This window comes from Gallinula chloropus, assembly GCF_964237585.1.
Source record: "Gallinula chloropus genome assembly, chromosome: 19".
Taxonomy (NCBI): Eukaryota; Metazoa; Chordata; class Aves; order Gruiformes; family Rallidae; genus Gallinula; species Gallinula chloropus.
Window position 1 is genome coordinate 14,090,948 of NC_140104.1, and position 19,898 is coordinate 14,110,845.

At 55.7% G+C, this 19,898-nt stretch overlaps 2 protein-coding genes across 2 annotated transcripts; one reads left to right on the forward strand and one right to left on the reverse strand.

The window, feature by feature from the left end:
- Positions 1–3,366: 3,366 nt before the first annotated feature.
- Positions 3,367–11,574, reverse strand: LOC311199262 (scavenger receptor cysteine-rich type 1 protein M130-like; the record flags this gene model as incomplete). Its single annotated transcript, XM_084273322.1, has 10 exons — positions 3,367–3,437; positions 3,647–3,730; positions 6,254–6,616; positions 7,182–7,496; positions 7,824–8,138; positions 8,222–8,538; positions 9,163–9,481; positions 9,714–9,770; positions 9,888–10,022; positions 11,514–11,574. 10 exons carry the CDS (start codon positions 11,572–11,574, stop codon positions 3,367–3,369), a joined length of 2,037 nt encoding a protein of 678 aa, XP_084129448.1.
- Positions 11,575–17,962: 6,388 nt separating this feature from the next.
- Positions 17,963–18,937, forward strand: LOC311199263 (olfactory receptor 14I1-like; the record flags this gene model as incomplete). Its single annotated transcript, XM_084273323.1, has 1 exon — positions 17,963–18,937. The coding sequence occupies one exon, from the start codon at positions 17,963–17,965 to the stop codon at positions 18,935–18,937; it is 975 nt and encodes a 324-aa protein (XP_084129449.1).
- Positions 18,938–19,898: the final 961 nt, after the last annotated feature.

The window sequence follows — 19,898 nt, forward strand, 5'->3', positions numbered from 1 at the left end:
AGCCAGGGCTGCCCCTTCCCAGATGCAGGATATGGTGCTTGCCCTTGTTAAACTCCATGGTGTTGGTGATTGCTCATCTCCCTGACCTGTCCAGGTCTCTGCAAGGCTTCTCCATGCTCAGCACAGTCAAAAGCTCCTCCCAATTTGGTGTCACATGCAAAATTACTTAAGACACCCTCTAGTCCAGTTGTCTGGTCATTTCTGAAAACATTAAAAAGAATCACAGAATCACAAGGTTGGAAAAGACCTTTAAGATCATCAAGTCCAACTGTTCCCATCCTAAGCTATACCATATCCCTAAGTGCCTCATCGACCTGTTTTTTAAACACATTGAGGGAAGGTGGCTCAACCCCCTCCCCGGGCAGCCTGTTCCAGGCCCTGACAACCCCTTCAGTAAAAAATTTCTTCCTAACATCTGATCTGACCCTGCCCTTGTGCAGCTTGAGGCCATTTCCCCTTGTCCCATCTCCTGTCCCCTGGCTGAAGAGACCATCACCCACCTCTCTGCACCCTCCTGTCAGGTCAGTGTAGGTGGTGAGAAGGTCTCCCCTCAGCCTCCTCTTCTCCAGGCTGAACACCCCCAGCTCCCTCAGCCGTTCCTCATATGATTTGCCCTCCAGCCCCTTCCCCAGCCTCATTACCCTTCTCTGGACTCACTCCAGGACCTCAATGTCCTTCTTATGGTGAGGAGCCCAGAACTGGACTCAGCACTCAAGGTGTAGTCTCACCAATGTCGAGCACAGGGGCACAATTCCCTCCCCAGACCTACTGGCCACACTGTTTTTGATACAAGCCAAGATGCCGTTGTCCTTCCTGGCCTCCTGGGTGTTGCAGAATGCCTTGAGAGGAAAGGCCATGAGCCTATGGAGCAGTTGCTCAAGCAGTCGCCTCTGTAGCTCAGTCAGACCAGGCCCCACGCCGTGTTGGTGAGAACAGAAGGGTCAACAATCGGTCAGGGTATTCTTGTGTATCGTGCAGCAAGGCCACAAGATGTGGGAGCAGGAGGTGTGATAAGGATTCAGTGTTCCTGGGACTGAGAAAGAGACATGATTCCCAGGAGTGCAGATGGGTGGAGTATGTGAATGTAACCTTTAGCTAAGAGCCAATTAGAATACGACAAGTATAACACGTGGTAGGAACAGTATCAAAGGAAGTGTGTGCTCACAATAACGTTGAAGTTGCATCATCAATCACATTGATTGGCAGCATTCTTCCCTCTCATCATGGCACCCATCCTTGGTAACAGTCTTGGTAATAGTCTCTTCCCTTGAGGGAATTTTGGGGAAAATGTGAGAATTAGGGAATTTGGGGGGAAAATAGAGGATTTTGGGGGAAATGTGAGGATTTTGGGGGAGATATGAGGATTTGGGGGAATTCCTGGTTCCTTAGACATGGAGAACATCCTGGAGTGACCGGAGGTGAAGCTGGATGAGTCCTGGCTGGGATTCCGGGAAGAATTTGGGTGAAATTCCAGTGGTTTTGGGGTTTGTGCTTGAACAAGACCTGGATCTTTGTGCCAGGATGCCAGGGAGATGCCAGGAGGTGGGGACATGGCAATGGGGTGGTGACCACCACCAGCACCACCACCACCATCTCTGGCACAGTAGTCGGTGGCCGTGTCATCGTCCTTGACTGATGATGCGTATCGGGCGTCCCAACCATCTCCAGCCCATTCCCAGAAAACCCATCCCAGGGTCTTTGATCGTTGGATCAAGAGTTGACCCAGTTGACCCAGCCCTTGGCCATTGGCCTCCGGCTTTGACCGTTTCCCTCCAACATCAACCCCTTTCACCCCAACACTCAACGATCACCCCAACCCTCAACTGTTCACCCCAACCCTTTACTCCCTCAGTGTCAGGGCATTCTCTCTTTCGCTCCCCCTCCAGAGAGTCATTTGGGTTTCTTGACAGTGGCAGAGATGTTACTCTGTGTGGGACTCCACATCAGTGGCTTTGGCAGCAGAGAGGCAGCAGGAGCCCCAGTGAGAAGAGAAATTGGGCTCACCATTCTGGTTCCCCCATGTCCAGGCAGCCCTGCAGCAGCCCTACTGCTGCTATCAGCTGAGCACATCAGCAGAGGGGGTGCTGCTCTGTGAGGGTGGATTTAGAAAGGGCACAAATGCCAGACTGGGACAGGGGTAAGGGAGGAGGGGGGAAACATGAGGAAAGATCCCAGACACACCAGAGTCAGTGAGGAAGGAGGGGGAGGAGGAGTTCCCTCCCACAGAGTTAAGAAGGAAAAAAATACCCCTTCATACCCCAAAGGCTTTTAATAGGAACAAGTGGGGAGGCACAGAGTAACCACAGGACAATAAACAGAGAGCAAACCCCGGGCTGTTTCTGCTGCCCCTGGGAAAAGGGAGACAGGTCCCTGGTGCTCAGGGCTCTCCCAGCTGCACAGACCTCTCCTCCCTCCTGGCTGCACCCAGCTGCATGGCCGGGATGGGCTGTGCTGGCCCAGGGCTCAGGGACTGCTGTGCACTGAGCTCTGGTGTCACAGCCTTGGTGTCCTCAGGGGGATGTGCCAGAGACACCTCTTCAGCATCGTCATAGCCTGTGCTGTCCTGGGGAGGGGACCAGGCATCTCCCTCAGCTCCAGGGGCCTCAGCACTTCTCTGGGGGTGCAGGTGTGTCCCTGCAAGCAGCAAGACAGCCCACTGAGTGATCGTTCCACGAGGTGCCCGTCCTGACCTGTACATCACCTTCTTCCCTTCTCCTCACCAGTGGAGAAATATTTACCTCCCTCTTCCACCAAGGGTCCCCCCCAAGGAAAACTCCCAGGGCAGGTTGGTCTATTGCTAGATTGTGGAATCTCAATATTACAGCAATTTACCTGGCACCCCAGGAAGCCACAGTACTGTCTTTCCCTCTCACCTCCAGGTGCATCCCTGGGATCTGCTCCCTCCTCTGGTGCCCTGGGCATTTCCCAGTCTCCTTGCCCAGACACAGGATCCTCCCCAGGCTCAGAAACCTCCCTGGCATAGAATCATAGAATCATAGAATCATAGAATCATAGAATCATAGAATCATAGAATCATAGAATCATAGAATGGTCTGGGTTGGAAGGGACCCCAAGGATCATAGAGCTCCAACCCCCCTGTAACAGGCAGGGACACCAACCTCCAGGCCTGGATCTACACAAGGCTGCCCAGCGCCCCATCCAACCTGGCCTTGAACACCTCCAGGGACGGGGAATCCACTACCTCTCTGGGCAGCCTGTTCCAGCACCTCACCACTCTTTCTGTAAAAAACTACCCCCTAATATCTAATCTAAACCTTCCCTCCTTTAGCTTTAGTCCATTCCCCCTTGTCCTGCCATTATCTGCTCTTTTAAATAGTCGAATCCCCTCCTGCCTATAAGCTCCCTTCAGGGGAGCATCATCAGGATGGCATCATCATAGCCATCTTCTGGGTCACCTCTTGGTAAGACAGGCATGTCTGAAAGGGGAGGGAAGATGCTGACAGTGAGAAGACACGTCCTGCAGAGCAGAGGAAGGGACAATGGGCAGGGACATGGGCCTCAGACACTGGATTTGGCAGCACCAGAAGATTCTCCTGCCCATATCCTTCCCTGCTGCTCACAGTGACACTGGTGTCCATCATAAGTGTGCAGGGAGGAGAGATCCACCCCTTCCTGCCCCCATTACCTGGTGCTGATCCTGGACCATCCTCCTCCTCAATGTCCTCATAGTGGGTCTGCACCTTGTTCAGGGACCCCTCTGAATAGGAGCCTGGAGAGAGTGATGGAAGTGTTATGGGGGTGAGTTCTCCTGACCCAGCTTGTGTTCAGTGCTGCTGGGGACAGGGGTCCCACCAAGCCAGGGTTGCACTGGATGAGGGGTCAGGAGTTCCCTTGCTCTCCTGGGAAAACCCCAACTCACAGGGGCTCCCAGAGCTGCCTTGGGACAGCCCCTTCCCTCACCCCTCAGGTGACAATGGGATGTAGGGACACACAGAGAGGGGCTGTCCACTGGCTGGGACAAGATGAGCTGGTGAGGATGAACCTCTTCTCCAACAACAAGACCTGGCTGCTCTCCCCACAGAACCCCACAGCCCCAGTGCTGCAGGGACCTTGGGCCAGGGGGCTGCAGGGGGTCAGTCTTAGGTGGGGGCCAGGGGAAAGAGCCTTAGAGATATGGCCCCCATGAGGGACCCACACCCACCTGACATGCTGAACCTCGCCTGCTTCTCCCACACTGGGCTGTACCCGATCTCTTCGTACAGGGCCTCAGGGAAGGGCTCCCAGGCTCACTCAGAGGCTGCAGACAGAGGCAGGGCTGGCTCAGGGATGCGGCTCAGGGATGGGCAGAGAAGGGATGGATCCTGGTCTGCTCCCCCAGCCCTGTTCCCTTGGCTCAGCCCAGGGCTGTCCCCACAGCACAGTCCCACTGTGCTGTTCAGTCACTGCTGCCACTTCCTCAGGAAGGGCAATGTCCCCATGGAGATGGTCAGGAGCAGCAACACCCTCACCATCCCTGAGAGACAGCCCTTGTGCCCCTCTGGACCCTGGATCCTGTTCCTGGTGCTGAGCTTGGAGCAGCTCCTGCCTTTACTCTCCCCTGGAGCTATCCACTCTCTGCACAATAGATCCGTTACACAGCCCCTGCCCTGCTGGGGGGATGTAAGGGCTGGGTGGAGGAGCAGACAGGGGTTCTGATGCTGAAAGGATGGGTGGTACTGCCCAATGATTCTCCCAGCATCTCGCACCCCCAGAGTCCCTTCCCCATCTCCCCAAAGCACTCCCAGTGTCACATCCTCATCTATCCCACCTTTATCCCATCTCCCCAGCCCAGCTATGCCATTTCTCTCCTGGCCCCATCCCTGACTCCCCCCACGTCTGGACTCTCTCTCCCCCTTCCTGCTGGTTGCCCATGGTCAGGCAGTCAATGGGGTGACACATGGGATTGTGGGCAGCACACACTCCTGTCCCCCAGCTCTGCCTGTACCACTCACTGACACCCCACAGCCCCCCTGGCCTTGCCAATACACATCTTCACCCGGGACCATGGAGAACAAACCCACCTCTGCGCCCAGCCCTGGCGCTGCACGCTTGCCCAGCCAGGAGGGCCAGGAGCAAGCAGAGAAGGGCTCCCAGGATGATGCAGATGATGACAAGCAAGGACTCTCTCCTGCTGCTGGTCAGACGGTCCCGGATGGCATCTGCACAGGCAGGAAGCCAGAAATAGCAGCCCCAGGCCTGGGACAGGTGGGGGGCTGTGACACCACAGTCCTGACCCCATGACACTGGGGTAAGGGACCCCAGGGGTGAGAGATGGGGAAGGTCCAACCCTTCTGGGGACTGACATCCCACCTCGGTAAGTCCTTCCCTGGCAAGGAGCCCCTTCCCCCTGGCTGTGGGTCACAGCCCGGCCCTGGGAAGAGCCAGCGCTGACACACAGGGCAGGTTACCTGCTCGGGGGGGTGGTGCTGCGATCCTGGGTGCAGCTGCAGAGGAGGAGAAGGAGAGCTGTGGGTTAACTGGGATACTGTGGGTAGTGGGAATACTGAGGGGCTGGCTACTGGGGACACTGGTGGGGTGGTTACTGGCAATACTGGTGGGGCTGCCATGGAGGTCCCCCAACCAGTATGAACCCACCCCCAAACCAGTATGAACCCCCAAAAAACAATTATATACCCCCCAAAACTAGTATGAACCCTCCAAACCAGTACAGAACTACCCAAACCCAGTATAGACGCCCTAAAACCAGTAAAACCCCCAAAACATGTATGAAACCCAAGAAAGCAGTATAGAACTCCCAAGACCAGTATAAAACCTCACAAACCAGTATGAATTCCCCTAAACCAGTATGGACCGCCAAAATCAGTATAGAATCTCCCAAACCAGTATAGAACTCCAAACCAGTACAGAACCCCCTCAAACCAATATGAACCCCCAATAAAATCCGTACAGAATCTCCTCAAACCAGTATAGATCCCCCTGAAAACCAGAATGTACCCCCGAGACCAGTACAAAAAGCCCAAAACCAGTATAGCACCCCTCAAACCAGTATAGAACCCTGAAAAACAGCTGCAGAGGAGGAAAAGGAGAGCTGTGCTGAGAGGCTGGGTGTGCAGCTCCCGGGGAGCCTCCTCTCAGACACCCCGGGGGTGTGTGCACGTGTGCAGACATCCCTGGCACATCCCACCCACACTGGCCCGCCTGTGGGGCTGCTCCTTCAGGGGTGGCCAGGCAGGAGCCCAGGGCCCTGCTCGGGGCCACGGGCAGGACAGTGCAGCCTCCGGGAGATGCTCACCCGAGCAGTTCACGGCAGCGTCCTCCTTATGCTGGCAGGCGCCGCTGTCCCCGGGCCGGGCCCAGCAGTGCTGCAGAGACGCCTCTGTGCCCCGGCACTCCACCTGCTCCAGCCAGATGGGGCCCGTCCCCTTCCCAAACGCCGCCTTGCCCAGGGCAGACACTGCGGGGCCACAGCCCAGCTGCCGGCACGCCACCGCCGCGTCCAGCATGTCCCAGGAGTCGTCGCACACTGTCCCCCAGGAGCCGCGGTGCCAGGCCTCCACTCTGCCCAAGCACCCGCTCTCGCCTCCCACCGCACGGATCTTCTCCCTGTCTGGAGATGGCAGAGACTCCTCAGGGCACCAGGGCAGCAGGCAGAGCCCTGCCAGGGGAGAGAGGCCTGCAGAGGAGCAGCTACCTGTGCAGCTCGTGGAGTTTGGGCACGTGGGATCCAGGGCTGGGGCCGTTCTTGTCTCTCCGCCTGTAGAAGGAAATGCCGTGGTGAGGGGCTGCAGCAGGGGGGTCGTGTGGCAGAAAGCGGGGCTGAGTTCTGCCTGTGCATCCCTGAGTCACCTTGCTCAAGGGAGCAGCTGAACCGCGGTCACTCAGGGGACACACCCGGCAATGTGGGGGACCCTGACTGCTCAGCCCCCAAGGGAGCCTGGTTCACAGAGGGCAGCATGGGGGACACTGTTTGGAGCCCTGATGGGTCTCTGTTGAGACCTCTCCTGCAGACACCTCTGCCTCTCCCAGGCTCTGCTGGCAGCCTGGCTGCCCACTGCTGCTGAATGTGGGGGTCTGAGAGCTGAAGGCTCCTTTGTGCCACCACCAGCAGCAGAAGGGTCTGGCATAGAAAGGAAAAACCCCTGTGGGCTCTGTCTGTGTCTGACAGTGCCGAAAAGGGAGCAGAATCTGGGGATGCTGGTGCCCGGGTGGCTCAGAGTTACCCTTGCAGGTGATGTGCGTCTCATCGCGCAGGTCAGTGCAGGACTGTGGGTGCCAGGGAGTGGAGGGACAGTGCCAGAAGGAGCTGTGACTCTTCCCACACTCCACACGATCCACCCAGGCAGGGCCAGGCAGTGTTCCATAAGTGAGGAATGGATCCAAGGATACTGCTTCCCCGCAGCCCAGCTCCTTGCATGCCAGAGACACCGTTTGGAGAGTCATTGAGTTGGAGCAAACGCTGCCCCAGGTCCCATTATAGAAAACCTGCAGGCGCCCTGAGCAGCTGTCATTCTTCTCCAGCCTCAGGGCCACAAACTCTGTGAGGAGAGAGACCAAAGGGAACAGCATGGTGCAGGGCTGTAGGATCAGGGGTGCCCCTGAAGCCCCCAGTCAAGTAAAATGCATGGCCAGACAGCCCCCCTGGCAGCCCCTTACAGACAGACAACCCTCTCCTCCCCACTAACCCTTGGGGAAAACTCCTCAGAGACGCCATGTGGGACAGAGAGGACCTGTGCGTGGGTGTCCCCACCATGGGCTTGGGCAGGTGCTCAGCAGCAGCCAGGAACAGCCTCGGCCATTGCCGGCTCTCCCCTTGTCCCGACCACCCCTGTCCCTGGGCTCCCAGCACAGCTCCCAGCACAGACCTGAGCAGACGACTCCGGCGTCCTCTTTTTGCCCACAGTTGGGCTGCCCCCAGGGCCCTGCCGTGAAGTCCCAGAGAGCAGCTTCGGCCCCCGAGCAGCTCACGTTGCCCAGCCAGACCTGCCTGGCGCCTTCCCCGAAGCCAGCAGAGCCAATGGCCTCCACCGCCCCTCCGCAGCCCAGCTGCTGGCAGACGACGGCGGCGTCGGGCAGGTCCCAGCCGTCATCGCAGACGCTCCCCCAGCTGCCCCGGTAGTAGATCTCCACTCTGCCTGCACAGCGCCCGGGCCCGTTCACCAGCCGCACCTGACGGCTCCCTGCAGCAGGAAGAAGCCCAGCTGCTGTCAGGGGATGGCACCCACCCAGCCCACAGCCCGGGGGTCCCTGCAGTGCCACTCACCCCAGCAAACGACCCCCATGTCCTCGGCAATCCCAGCTGCCAGCGCGCTCTCGGGCAGGGAGGTGTTGCAGAGGGTCAGGTGGGGCTCATGCCCTGCGCACCGCACCCCTCGCAGCCCCACAGGACCCGTCCCTCTCTCAGGCTTTGGGGGGTTGTAGGCTCTCTCTGCCTCTCCACACCGCAGCTGCCGGCACACCACGCTGGCCTCCTGCACGTCCCACTGGTCATCCAGGACTCTGGCCCAGGTCCCGCGCTGGAAGATCTCCACTCGCCCGTCACACCGGCTGCCTCCACCCACCAGCCGCAGGGCCCCGGAGCTGTCTGAGCCTGGGGAGAGCAGCCATGGCCCAGCCTCAGCTGCACCAGAGAGCCCAGAGACCTGCAGTGTCTCTCCAGGCTCTAGAAACCTCACAGTGCCTTAGAGCTCTGCTACCTGCCACAGGGCTGTGCAGTGACCTTTAGGAGCAGGTTTGCCCATGGTCCTTGAGCTCTCCTGGGCAAGACAACACCCAAAACCTGCCTGTTGAGGCAGATGGAGCAGCTCCCACAGGAGCAGCTCCCACAGGACCAGATGGCACAACGGGGATGGGCAGAAGTAGGACAAAACTTGCTCATCCTCAGGAGTAGCATTGCTACTGCTGAGCCATGGGGAACCCCACACATCTCTGCCCCCCTGCACCCCTGGGTTCAGGGACTGGGAGCTGGTTTGACTCTGAGCCTGCCAGTTTCCCAGGAGGGCAGAGATGTCTGACCCTGTTCAGTGTCAGCTCTCCCACCTCAGAGCGTTCAGATGGAGCAGATCAAGCTCTCCAGATCACTCCAGGTGAAGGGAGTTTTTCTCCAGGGAGAAGCTCACCCTGCATCCACCATGGGATCCCTTGCTTTGGGTGACCATGTCACACCCCAGGGTAAATGGGGGTAAGACTCTGTTTTCCCAGCACTCACCTGAGCAAATGACAGCAGCGTCCCTGTCGTGGGAGCATGGGGAGGCTCCCAGGGCAGTCACTGGGCAGTGTCTCAGGTTGGCTTCAGTCCCGTCACAGTGGAATGACTCTCTCCAGGTGGGGCCGGTGCCTCTCCCAAAACGCCCTCCTCCAGGAAGAGACTCAGCAAACCCGCAGCCGAGGTGGCGACAGAGAACGTGGGCGTCCAAGAGGTCCCAGTGGGAATCACAGAGGGTGCCCCAGGTCCCCAGCACCTGGACCTCCACCCGCCCATCACAAGCTGTACTGCCATTCACCAGCCTGAACCCTGTGTATTCTGGGGACAGAGGAAGAGGAGAAAAGGGGCATTGGTGCTCTTCACCTGTGTCAATGACCAGATGACAGGCTGGCCAGATGGACAGCCTTCCCTTCTCCTCCTTCTGCATTCTCTTAGGGCTGCAGAAAACATCACCCCTCCTGCCTTCAAACCCAGTTGTGTGTCCTGTCCCCATCCTGCTCCCTCCCCCCAGCTCATCCTCAGCATTCAACACCCCACCCTGAGTCCTTACTTGTGCAGGTGACACTGGCATCGTTGGCGTGGGTGCAAGGTGGGTCCCTGGGGGACCCTGTGGGACAGAAAACCAGAGAGGATTCATTCCCCAAACACTGCAGCTCTTTGTCCCAGATGGAACCAACACCTTCTCCAAAATGAGCTGCCCCAGGGATGGACAGGGCTACCCCACACTGCAGCTCTTCACAGACCACGTCAGCAGCTTTGGGACCAAAGTCTGAGTCACAGACAGTTTTCCACTGGTTCTCATCATGGATCTCCACTCGTCCTGAGCAGGGGCTGCCCCCTCCAACCAGCCGCACAAACCCTGGAGCAAGCAAAGACCCCTGTGAGTTCCCAGAGCCCTCTGGCAACGTCCTGAGCATGTCTCACCCCATCTCTCAGCTGGCTACAGGCAAAGAGTCTCAACTATCCCAGCAGCTCCCAGTGGGTGCTGATGGCACAAACACACCAGAGTCCCTCCCTGCTCTCCAGAAATCAGCACAGCACTGGGGGCTGGCTGTTCTCACACAGCCACAGCCACAGGCACCACTCAGTCAAACTGCTGCTCTTCTGGAGACCCTGGGCTGCTGGGCACGGGCCCCAGACCCTGAAGGACCCATTGGTGATGGACCCAAGGTGATGGGCCCAGGTGCTGTCGGCTGTGGCAGCCTGCTCTGCACCATCGAGCTCATGACCAGGCCCAGAAACCCCTTGGAGATGCCAGAAATGCCCCCCAGTCCCAGAGGGTTCTGCAGTGTGGGTGTACCCACAGCCACTGTCTGCACCAGCCCCCGGCTCCAGCACCCACCCAGGGAGGGGTCCTCATCCAGGGCAAGAGCGGACTGCAGGTGTGCACAGCACCCATCTCCCTGCTTTAGGCACCCACAGAGGGTGGGCTGAGCTACAGCAGGGATCAGCCTGTTTCAGGTTCCTGCTGGGCTTTCCTTAGGGACCAGGGTACCAAGAATGAGAATCCCAGCTCAGCAGTGTGACTGGCAACACTGGGCCCTTCTCCAGTACCCCCTTGTTGCCCTGAGGACACAGCCAGGTCCCTTCCCCCATCCTGGACACAAAAGTGGGGAATGGGCTGCATCCTTACCTGAACATGTCACTCCAGCATCCAAGCTGTGATCACAAATCCGTCGAAACTCTTCTGTGTTTCTGCACTCAGACAGGGCAGACTCAGCGCCACGACACTCAACACCAGCCATCCAAATGGGGCCAGATCCTGGCCCAAAGTGTGCAGACCAATGAGGTTCAACAGCATCCCCACAATGCAGCTGCTTGCAAACCACTGCAGCATCAGTCTTGTCCCAAAAATAATGACACACGGTCCCCCACTGTCCCTGTTGTTTCACCTCCACTCTTCCAGCACAGCGTCCAAACCACAGGTCTGGAGGTTCCTCCTTCCCAGAAACCTCCAGAGGTACTCTTTCATGCTGTCCTCAGGGCAGTGTCAGGCTCACATTTGTCCCCAAGGCTTTCACCATGCTGGAGGTGCTCAGCTCTAACCCCACCGGGTTATTCACAACCCCACAGCCAGCAGCACCTCCTCCAAACTCAACCACCATCTTCCCCTTCCCACCCATACACTGTGCCTGGATCTTCACAGGGCACAATCTCCCCACAAACCCAGATCCCCCCTGCAACAGCCCTGTGCCCCGACCCACAGGGAAAGGCACAAGTTCAGTTGACTTGAGCACTGTCTGCCTCTCATCTCAGTGGCACCTCCAAAGACACCCCATTCTCAGAGTTACCTCGATATTCCCACTAGTGCCCGCTGACCCTCTCTGTGGGTCAAGGATGCTGCACTTACCCCTGCACAGACGAACCCAGATTAGCAGCCACAGCACCCGAGGGGACAGGAGACCCTCCATTCCCAGCCTTAAACTCCTGCCCTGCTGGCACAGCCCTGCAGCACCACACTCCCTGTCACAGATCCTGGGGACCCACAGAGACGACAGTGATGAAAGGGTACTATATCTCTGTAGATGCAGACCCAGCTGCATGAGGAGCCAATCAAAGCAGCAGCCCCTTTTTAGTCGTTATCGGGAGGTATCTCCCCTCCAACACGGCCCAGCCCTCCAATGAACTCCTCCAGCTCCGTTCATGACCATATATGAGGGACACAGAGGTCCCGCTGCGCATGTCACGGTCACTGTGGCAGGGGATGGTCATGGGACAAGCTGGGTGTGGAGGAGAAATGGGTCTGTCCCCGCTCGGTCCTTGCTGGGGGCACTGGGAGCAATGAGCATCTCCTCTGCTGGGCTCATCCAAGAACCCAAGGCCAAGAATGGCCAGGCACCGCCAAGCCGTGGGAGCCACAGAGCTGGGACTGCTCCGGGTCTGTGTCAGGCTGGAAGGGAAAGAGCCCCTGCTCCTGCTCCAGCCCCGCTGTGCTGGGAGCAGCAGCTGGGAAAAGCCCTTGGCCAGGGGCAGAGCTCCACCCCAGGAGTGCTGGCTGGCCCCTTCCTCCCCGCAGAGCCCCACGGTGGGTCCCTTGCAGGAGCCTGAGCTGGGACATGTCCCTGCCCTAGCAGCAGACATGCAGCCCAGGGGCTCAGCCGTGTCCCTGGCTCTCAGCGTGTCACCCAGGGGCCGTTATTCCCCCCAGGGCAGAGCGGGAGCTGGAGCCTGCAGGTGCACAAACCACAGCCCACGTGGCCTCGCAGCGCTCGCCCTGCTCCCCCCGGGCAGCAGCCTGTGGTTTCCTGCTGTCACCGTGCCCAGGCACATCCCTGCAGTGCCCTGAGACAGCCCCAGCCCCACTGCTCCAGCCAGGGCTGCAGCTCCTGAGCCCTGTGATGCCCCTCTGATGCACAGGGCTGCTCTGCACCGGGCCCATGGCCACGGGCTGCCCTTGGCGATGTGACCTCACACCCTCCTGCTGCCACCGCTCTCTGCTCCTCAGTTCACGGGATGGTGACCTCACTCACAAGTCACTGTGTCCCACGGGTGTGTGCTGTGTGCAGGCTTCTGGTGATGATGGTTCTTCCTAAAAGCCATATTTGGGTGAGGCCTAACTCTGCTTTTGATGACATCAGAAGGGCCCCCACAAGCCATATGCCTTCTCTTGGCATCACAGCTACTCCAGCACCAATGAAATCACAATGTCATACACAAGCAATATGCACACTCCTGGCTAATCCACCCCTCAGGCAAAGGTGATGTCACAGCATCTACCACTGCCATGTCCCCATTCCTGGCTTGTCTAGTACTGAGGCAGACCTGACATCACAAGGACATTTCCTAAACACCGGCCAGTTCCTGGCCTATTATCCACTCAGGCGCCAGTAGCCTCAGAAGCTCCTACACTACCTATAATTGCGCTCCTGGCCTATTAGCTACTCAGGCTAATGAGATTTCCTGAGAACCCAGACAGCCAATAGGCCCTTTCCTGGCCTCTCATGCATTCAGGCAGAAATGATCTCACAACCTTCCAGACTTTGGACTTTTGTCTCTCCTATCAGCTACTCAGGAACCTGTGACACAACAAACACCCACACAGATTATCTGCTTGCTCCTGCCTGGTCAGCTCTTCAGGAAGGCCCAGTGTGCAAATGGTTCCTGATGTGTGAATGGCTCCTGGTGTGTGAATGGCTCCTGATATCTCTCCTGATATATTTCAGGTGGGATGTGGAAGGAATGCTCTCCTGATGTTTTCAGGGTGGCTCCTTGCACAGTCATTAGGTCCTTGGCACAAGCCACTTTAAGACTGATGGGTGGTGGTGAGGTGGTGTGGTAGGAATGAGATTTGGTAGTTGAGAGGAAAAAGGGGGGGATGGTTCAGTTGGTGATTGTTAAGGTATATTTCCAGTACCTCACAAGGCTAATAGAATGTTTATTAGAGTGACAGAGGTGAAAGGTCACGATTGCCATTGCTCAATGAACTTACTGCAAGAGAGGTAATATAATATATTCTGCTTGAGAAACTGGCTACCACCAGCCTGGACAGACACAGTCTATGTAAAAAGCTGGTGGGATAGCCAGGCCCAAAGAGTTGTGGTAAATGGAGCCAAATCCAGCTGGAGACTGGTCACAAATGGTGTTCCCCAGGGCTCAGTCCTGGGTCTGGTTCTGTTCAATGTCTTCATCAGTGACCTGGATGAAGGGATCAAATGTTCTCTCAGTAAGTTTGCAGATGACACTAAGCTGGGAGGAAGTGCCAATCAGCCTGAGGGGAGGGAGGCTCTTCAGAGGGATCTGGACAGGCTGGATCAATGGGCTGAGATCATTGGGATGAGCTTCAACAAGGCCAAGTGGTGCAGGGTCCTGAACTTGGAACATAACAACCCTGTGCAGTACTGCAGGCTTGGGGAAGAGTGGCTAGGAAGCTGCCTGGCAGAGAAAGACCTGGGGCTGTTGGTTGAAATCTGGCTGAAAAGGAGCCAGCAGTGTGCCCAGGTGGACAAGAAAGCCAACAGCATCCTGGCTTGTATCAGCAACAGTGTGACCAGTGGGTCCAGGGAGGTGATCTTACCCCTATCGCCACCTTTGTGAGGTCTCACCTTGAGTACTGTGTGCCGTTTTCAGCACCACAGTATAGGAAGGACATCGAGGTGCTGGAGAGGGTGCAGAGAAAGGAAAATAAGCTGATTAGGAGTCAGGAGAGCAGGTCTTATGAGGAGAGGCTGAGGAGGTAGGGCTCTTCAGCCTGGAGAAGAGGAGGCTGAGGGGAGACGTTCTTGCTCTCTACAGCTACCTGATCAGAGGTTGTAGTGAGGTGGGTACTGGCCTCTTCTCCCTAAAACCTAGTGACAGGACAAGAGGAAGTGGTCTCAAGTTAATCCAGGGGAGGTTCAGGTTGGGTATTAGGAAAAATGTCTTCACCTAAAGAGTGGTGAAGCACTTGAAGAGGCTGCCCAGTTAGGTGGGGGAATCGAGGTACCTGGGGCTGTTCAACAAACAGGTAGACGTGGAGTTTTGGGAGATAGTTTACTGGTTGTGTTGGGGCAGGTCTGACCGGGGGACTTGATGGTATCTTGAAGGTCTTTTCCAACCTTAATGATCCTATGATTCTACAAACTCCTCATGCTGTTGGCTGGTGACAGACACCACCATCAGAGGAAACTATTTGAAACAGCTGACCAAATGGAGATTCACTCCAGGGAAACCTGAGAAACTATTCCATTCTGGCCAACACAAACCTCTGGAAGGTCACAAGGAGAAATGGCCAGTCCTGCTGAAGAAGGAAGAAGAACCTCATTCCTCAAGGCAGGCCTTCACCTGACCAGCTGAGCAGTAACACCTCGGAGAAGGACCACACACACCAGTGGTGCACACTCATCATGAACAAGGCTACCAGCATACTTGTCTGCACCTCAAAAAGCATGGCCACCCAGCTCATCTGGAGATGGATGGAGTGTGGTTTCAGAGGTGGTGACATTTTACTCAATGTTGGGAAACAGCACGAGAAGGAAAGAATGGAACGAAGAGAAACCTTTGTAGTTGAGGCTGGATCTGAGGAAGAGCCCTGAGCTCTGCGGGTGGGACAGGACAGCCCTTCCCAGGGGCTGGGGGCAGGGTTACCCAGCGTCAGAGCCACCTTGACATTGCCTTTGCCTACCTGTCATCATGGCTTCCTGTCTCCCACTCTAACCAGCCCCAGTGTTGCTCTGTCAGTGATGGCCCTCAGGGTACCCATTACTGCTCCAAGAGACGTTGGAGTCTGCATGACTTTAATTCCTACTGAAGTTTCATCAGTTCCCCCTCAGGGTTCATGGACTCAGCCTCAAACCCACCAGAGGGGTCATTAACATGCCTTGGGCTGATCCTCTGCTGCTGAGCTGCTCCAGGCTCCTCGGATGGAAGGAGCTCTTGGCAGCAGGCTGCTCTGCAGACAGCTCTGCCAAGGAGCAGCTCTTCTGCAAAGAGCAGCAAGGAGAAGGTCACTGCCAGGGTACCTCAGGGAGATGAGCAAGGCAGAATAAGACCTTAAAGGCTGTCAGGACTGGGAGGATGACTGAGAGCTCAACAGAAGAGGAAGCTTTACAGCCTCTGACACAGTAAGTCTCAGGGTGCAGGGCAGTGCAGGTGTGAGTCCTGGAGACATCTCCTAAAGCTGGCACAGCCCAAGGGATCTGTAAGGAGAGGGCTTTTTAAAGGCAATTTCTGAAGAGCTGTGAAGCCACAGTGTGCAGCTGGAGGTACCAAGGGCTGTTGCTTCAGAGGAGGGTCCCTGCACCCCAGGGGCTGTGTGCTGGGGCAGGTACTCTGCTGCCTTCCAGGGTCAGCAGTCAGTCTGCCCAGGGAGCTCCCCATGGGGCTGTAGGGAGAAGCTGTAGGTGGAAGGAGTAACTCCCTCCTAGGCCAGGCCAGGGTCCTTCTGCTATCGATAGCGGTGCTGTGTGTGTCCAGGCTGCTTACAGCTCCAGATGTCCAAATGTCTCCCCTGGGACATTTCACAGGCACTATCAAGGTAGGGGCTACTTGGGACAAAGGTGCTTTCCGGGGTCAGTGCTTTCCCTTTCAGACTTGAATGGTAGATGGAGCTGTCAGGTCTGCACAGGAGATGATGGACATTACATTGAGTGATGAGCAGGTTTTTCAAAGAACCCAAGAGTCACAACACCTACCTCAGCCTACAGACAGCATTGTCATCACCTCTGTGGTCTCTTCAGGGTTTATTTGAACTCTCCAACAGAGAGGTGCCCCTGGGCAGTGTGTGGTGCTCAGGAGGTGTCTGCAGGACAGACCTGAGTACTCAGAAGGTGGGATGGGGGTCTGTCAGCAAGCACAGGGAGGAGATGTGGGGAAGGAGAAACCCTTCCTGGCAAACAGAGCTCCAAGCAGCAGAGCCATGGGCAGGGAGTGAGAGGAAACTTCTGACAAAACTCAGACAGGATTAATTCAGGCAGTTGTCTTTTGGTCCTGCACTGTGGATGTCTGCTGGGCAATAAGCTGGCTGTCCAATTAAGACATCTCATCTTCAAGAGACCTGTCTTTCTGCTTTTTCCATCCCACTGGGATTTAATGCTGCCCCCCTTTAAAGGCATCACTCTCCTTTAGTGCCTAAAAGAGTGCTGAGCCATGTCTTGTGGGTTCCCAGTCTCCTCTCAGGTTCCCTTGCTTGTTTCTGAGAGGGATTGTTTCCTGCCCTCTCCATCACAACTCCACCTCTGTGCTGGACAAAAAAAAAGAGTTCATAGATCTATCCTTTGAAACAGAATTCCCCTGCTTCCATCAGGGTAAAGTTACATTTTCTTTAAAGAGTGATTTTATGTGCACAGTCATCATCGAGGAAGAAGAAGGGAAAGCACAGGGCAGTTGGGAATGAGACCGATGGGCATGGCAACTCTCCTGTCTCTGCACTGAGCCCCAGCTTGCTGAGCCCTTTTGCCTGGCTGCTACACACCTTTTCAGAGGTTTTCTACCTCTAAAAATAGGACTGGCATGATGTGATGGTGGACAGAAAGAAACACTGTATGAGAAAGTCCTCATAAAGACATGCTGAGAATCTCTTCCACTCTTCCAATCAATGGAATCTGAAATTTTCTATTAAGGGTGAATCGTGTATGAAATCCTTTCTTAAGTGTGCAGTCCTGGGTTCTCCACCATAAGAAGGACATTGAGGTCCTTGAGCAAGTGCAGAGAAGGGCAACCAGGCTGGTGAAGGGGCTGGAGGCCAAATCCTGTGAGGAATGGCAGACGCAGCTGGGGATGTTTAGCCTGGAGAAGAGGAGGCTGAGGGGAGACCTTCTCACCACCTACAACTACCTGAAGGGAGGTTGTAGAGAGGTGGGCAATGGTCTTTTCAGCCAGGTGACAGGAGATAGCACAAGGGGCAATGGCATGAATCTGTGCCAGGGCAGGTTTAGATTAGATATTAGAAAAAAATTGTTTTACTGAAGGAGTTTTCAGGGTCTGGAACAGGCTGCCCAGGAGGGGGCTGAGTCACCTTCCCAGGATGTGTTCAAAAAAAGGGTTGATGAGGTACTTAGGGATATGGTTTAGCACAGTATGGGAATGGTTGGACTCGATGATCTTCAAAGGTCTCTTCCAACCTTGTGACTCTTGTGATCTTCTTGTAATATCGGAGGTGTGAAGCACCCGTTCCCATTTGCTCAGTGCAACAGGACAGAGCTGATTCTGTGGCAGCACACTGGAAGAGGTCCTGCTCCTTAAAGCACTCTCAGCCAGCACAGAGCAAAGAGAGGAAATGCTTTGGGGGTTAGATTGGGCTGGGATGTGTATTAAAAATGTCTGTCCTAATCTTTCTCTGCCTTCTCCTTTTTAGGACAATGCCCCCATGCAAAGAACCAGATAATGTCCAACAGCAGCTGCATCACTGAGTTCCTCCTCCTGGCATTTGCAGACACACGGGAGCTGCAGCTCCTGCACTTCTGGCTTTTCCTGGGCATCTACCTGGCTGCCCTGATGGGCAATGGCCTCATCATCATCACCATAGCCTGTGACCACCACCTCCACACACCTATGTACTTCTTCCTCCTCAACCTCTCCCTCCTCGACCTTGGATTCATCTCCACCACTGTCCCTAAAGCCATGGTCAATTCCCTCTGGGGAACCACGGCCATATCCTACACAGCCTGTGCTTCACAGATCTTTTTCTTTTACTTTCTGGTATCAGCAGAGTTTTCCCTTCTCACTGTCATGGCCTATGACCGCTACGTTGCCATCTGCCTCCCCCTGCACTACAGGACCCTCCTGGGCAGCAGAGCTTGTGTCCACATGGCAGCAGCTGCCTGGGGTGGTGGGTTTCTCTATGCTGTGCTGCACACAACCAATACATTTTTTATACCTCTCTGCAAGAGCAATACCCTGGACCAGTTCTTCTGTGACATTCCACAGATCCTGAAGCTCTCTAGCCCAGAAAACTTCCTGAGGGAATCTGATCTTATTGTTCTTAGTGCCTGTTTATTCTTTGTGTGTTTTGTGTTCATTGTGGTGTCTTATGTGCAGATCTTCAGGGCTGTGTTGAAGATCCCCTCGCAGCAGGGACGGCACAAAGCCTTTTCCACCTGCCTCCCTCACCTGGCCGTGGTCTCCCTGTTCATCAGCACTGGCATGTTTGCCTACCTAAAGCCCACATATATCTCCTCCCTATCCCTGGACTTGGTGGTGGCTTGCTTGTACTCGGTGGTGCCTCCAGCAGTGAATGCCCTCATCTACAGCATGAGGAACCAGGAGCTCAAGGATGCTGTGTGGAAACTGCTGACTAGGTGTTTTTCAGGTCCCATGTACTGCCTGTTGTCTTCTGCATATCACTCGTATCATAATTAAGTCTTTTGCCAGAGATTCTCTCAAGAACAAGCCCAAGGAACAGACTCAAAAGAAACTGTTGCTATGCTTGTTTTCCCATGGGTGCAGTAGGATGAGAGCAGGGTCCCATGTTCTCCATGGACTGAGGTGTGGCTTGGATATCCCTTGTAAGAGGCCAGCACTCACGTAGATGATGAATGGACTCAAACTAACATGCTGTTGGTTCTACAGGCTGTGATAGGTCTGATTACAGGGGGGTGGTTTTCAGGAAGGAATCAGGAGTTTCCTGGAGAGCACAGGAGTTCTGAAAGGAGGGCATGTGCCAGGATTCCAGTACTGAATGGATCCCAGGGGGCATGAGCCTTTCCAAGGTGAAGTGACCCAGAGATCAAATGCTAAATGTGGGTGTGAACCATGAAGTGAGAGTTCTGCAACTGCAGGGGACACAGCAGGCACAGGGACAGGAGCCTGGTGAATTATTTGGTTTACCAAAAGTGCACTTCCATAGGCTGGATCTGGTGCAGCATCCAAACACGTCTCACGGCACTGCAGGAAGGCAGGACTTTTCTGACTACACTCCATGGCCACGTAAGAGCTTCTGTAGGAGGCAGTGAGGAGCAGCGATGTCCCAGAGATGGGTTTGGCACCAAGCCCAACCAGCATGTCCCTTGCAGAGTCATCCTGTGAGCTCAGGCCCACTGCCCACTTGCTCTGCAAAGCAGCACTGCGAGCTCAAGGGTAGTGGAGAGCATGGGTAGGGAGTGTAAGAATGGCCAGCCAGGCCCACACAGATGTTCCTGTTTTGAGGAAGGGTACTGTGGAGAGGTGGGATGTCCTGGGAGAAGAGCAGGAAACCACGTCTTGCACAGACTGGGATGTTCTGCTTGTCTGGGAGAGGGGAGTGGTGAGTGCTGGTATGGGGCAGTGTCCTGGTTTTGGTCAGGATAGAGTTAACTTCATTTGTAGCAGCGGATGGAATGCT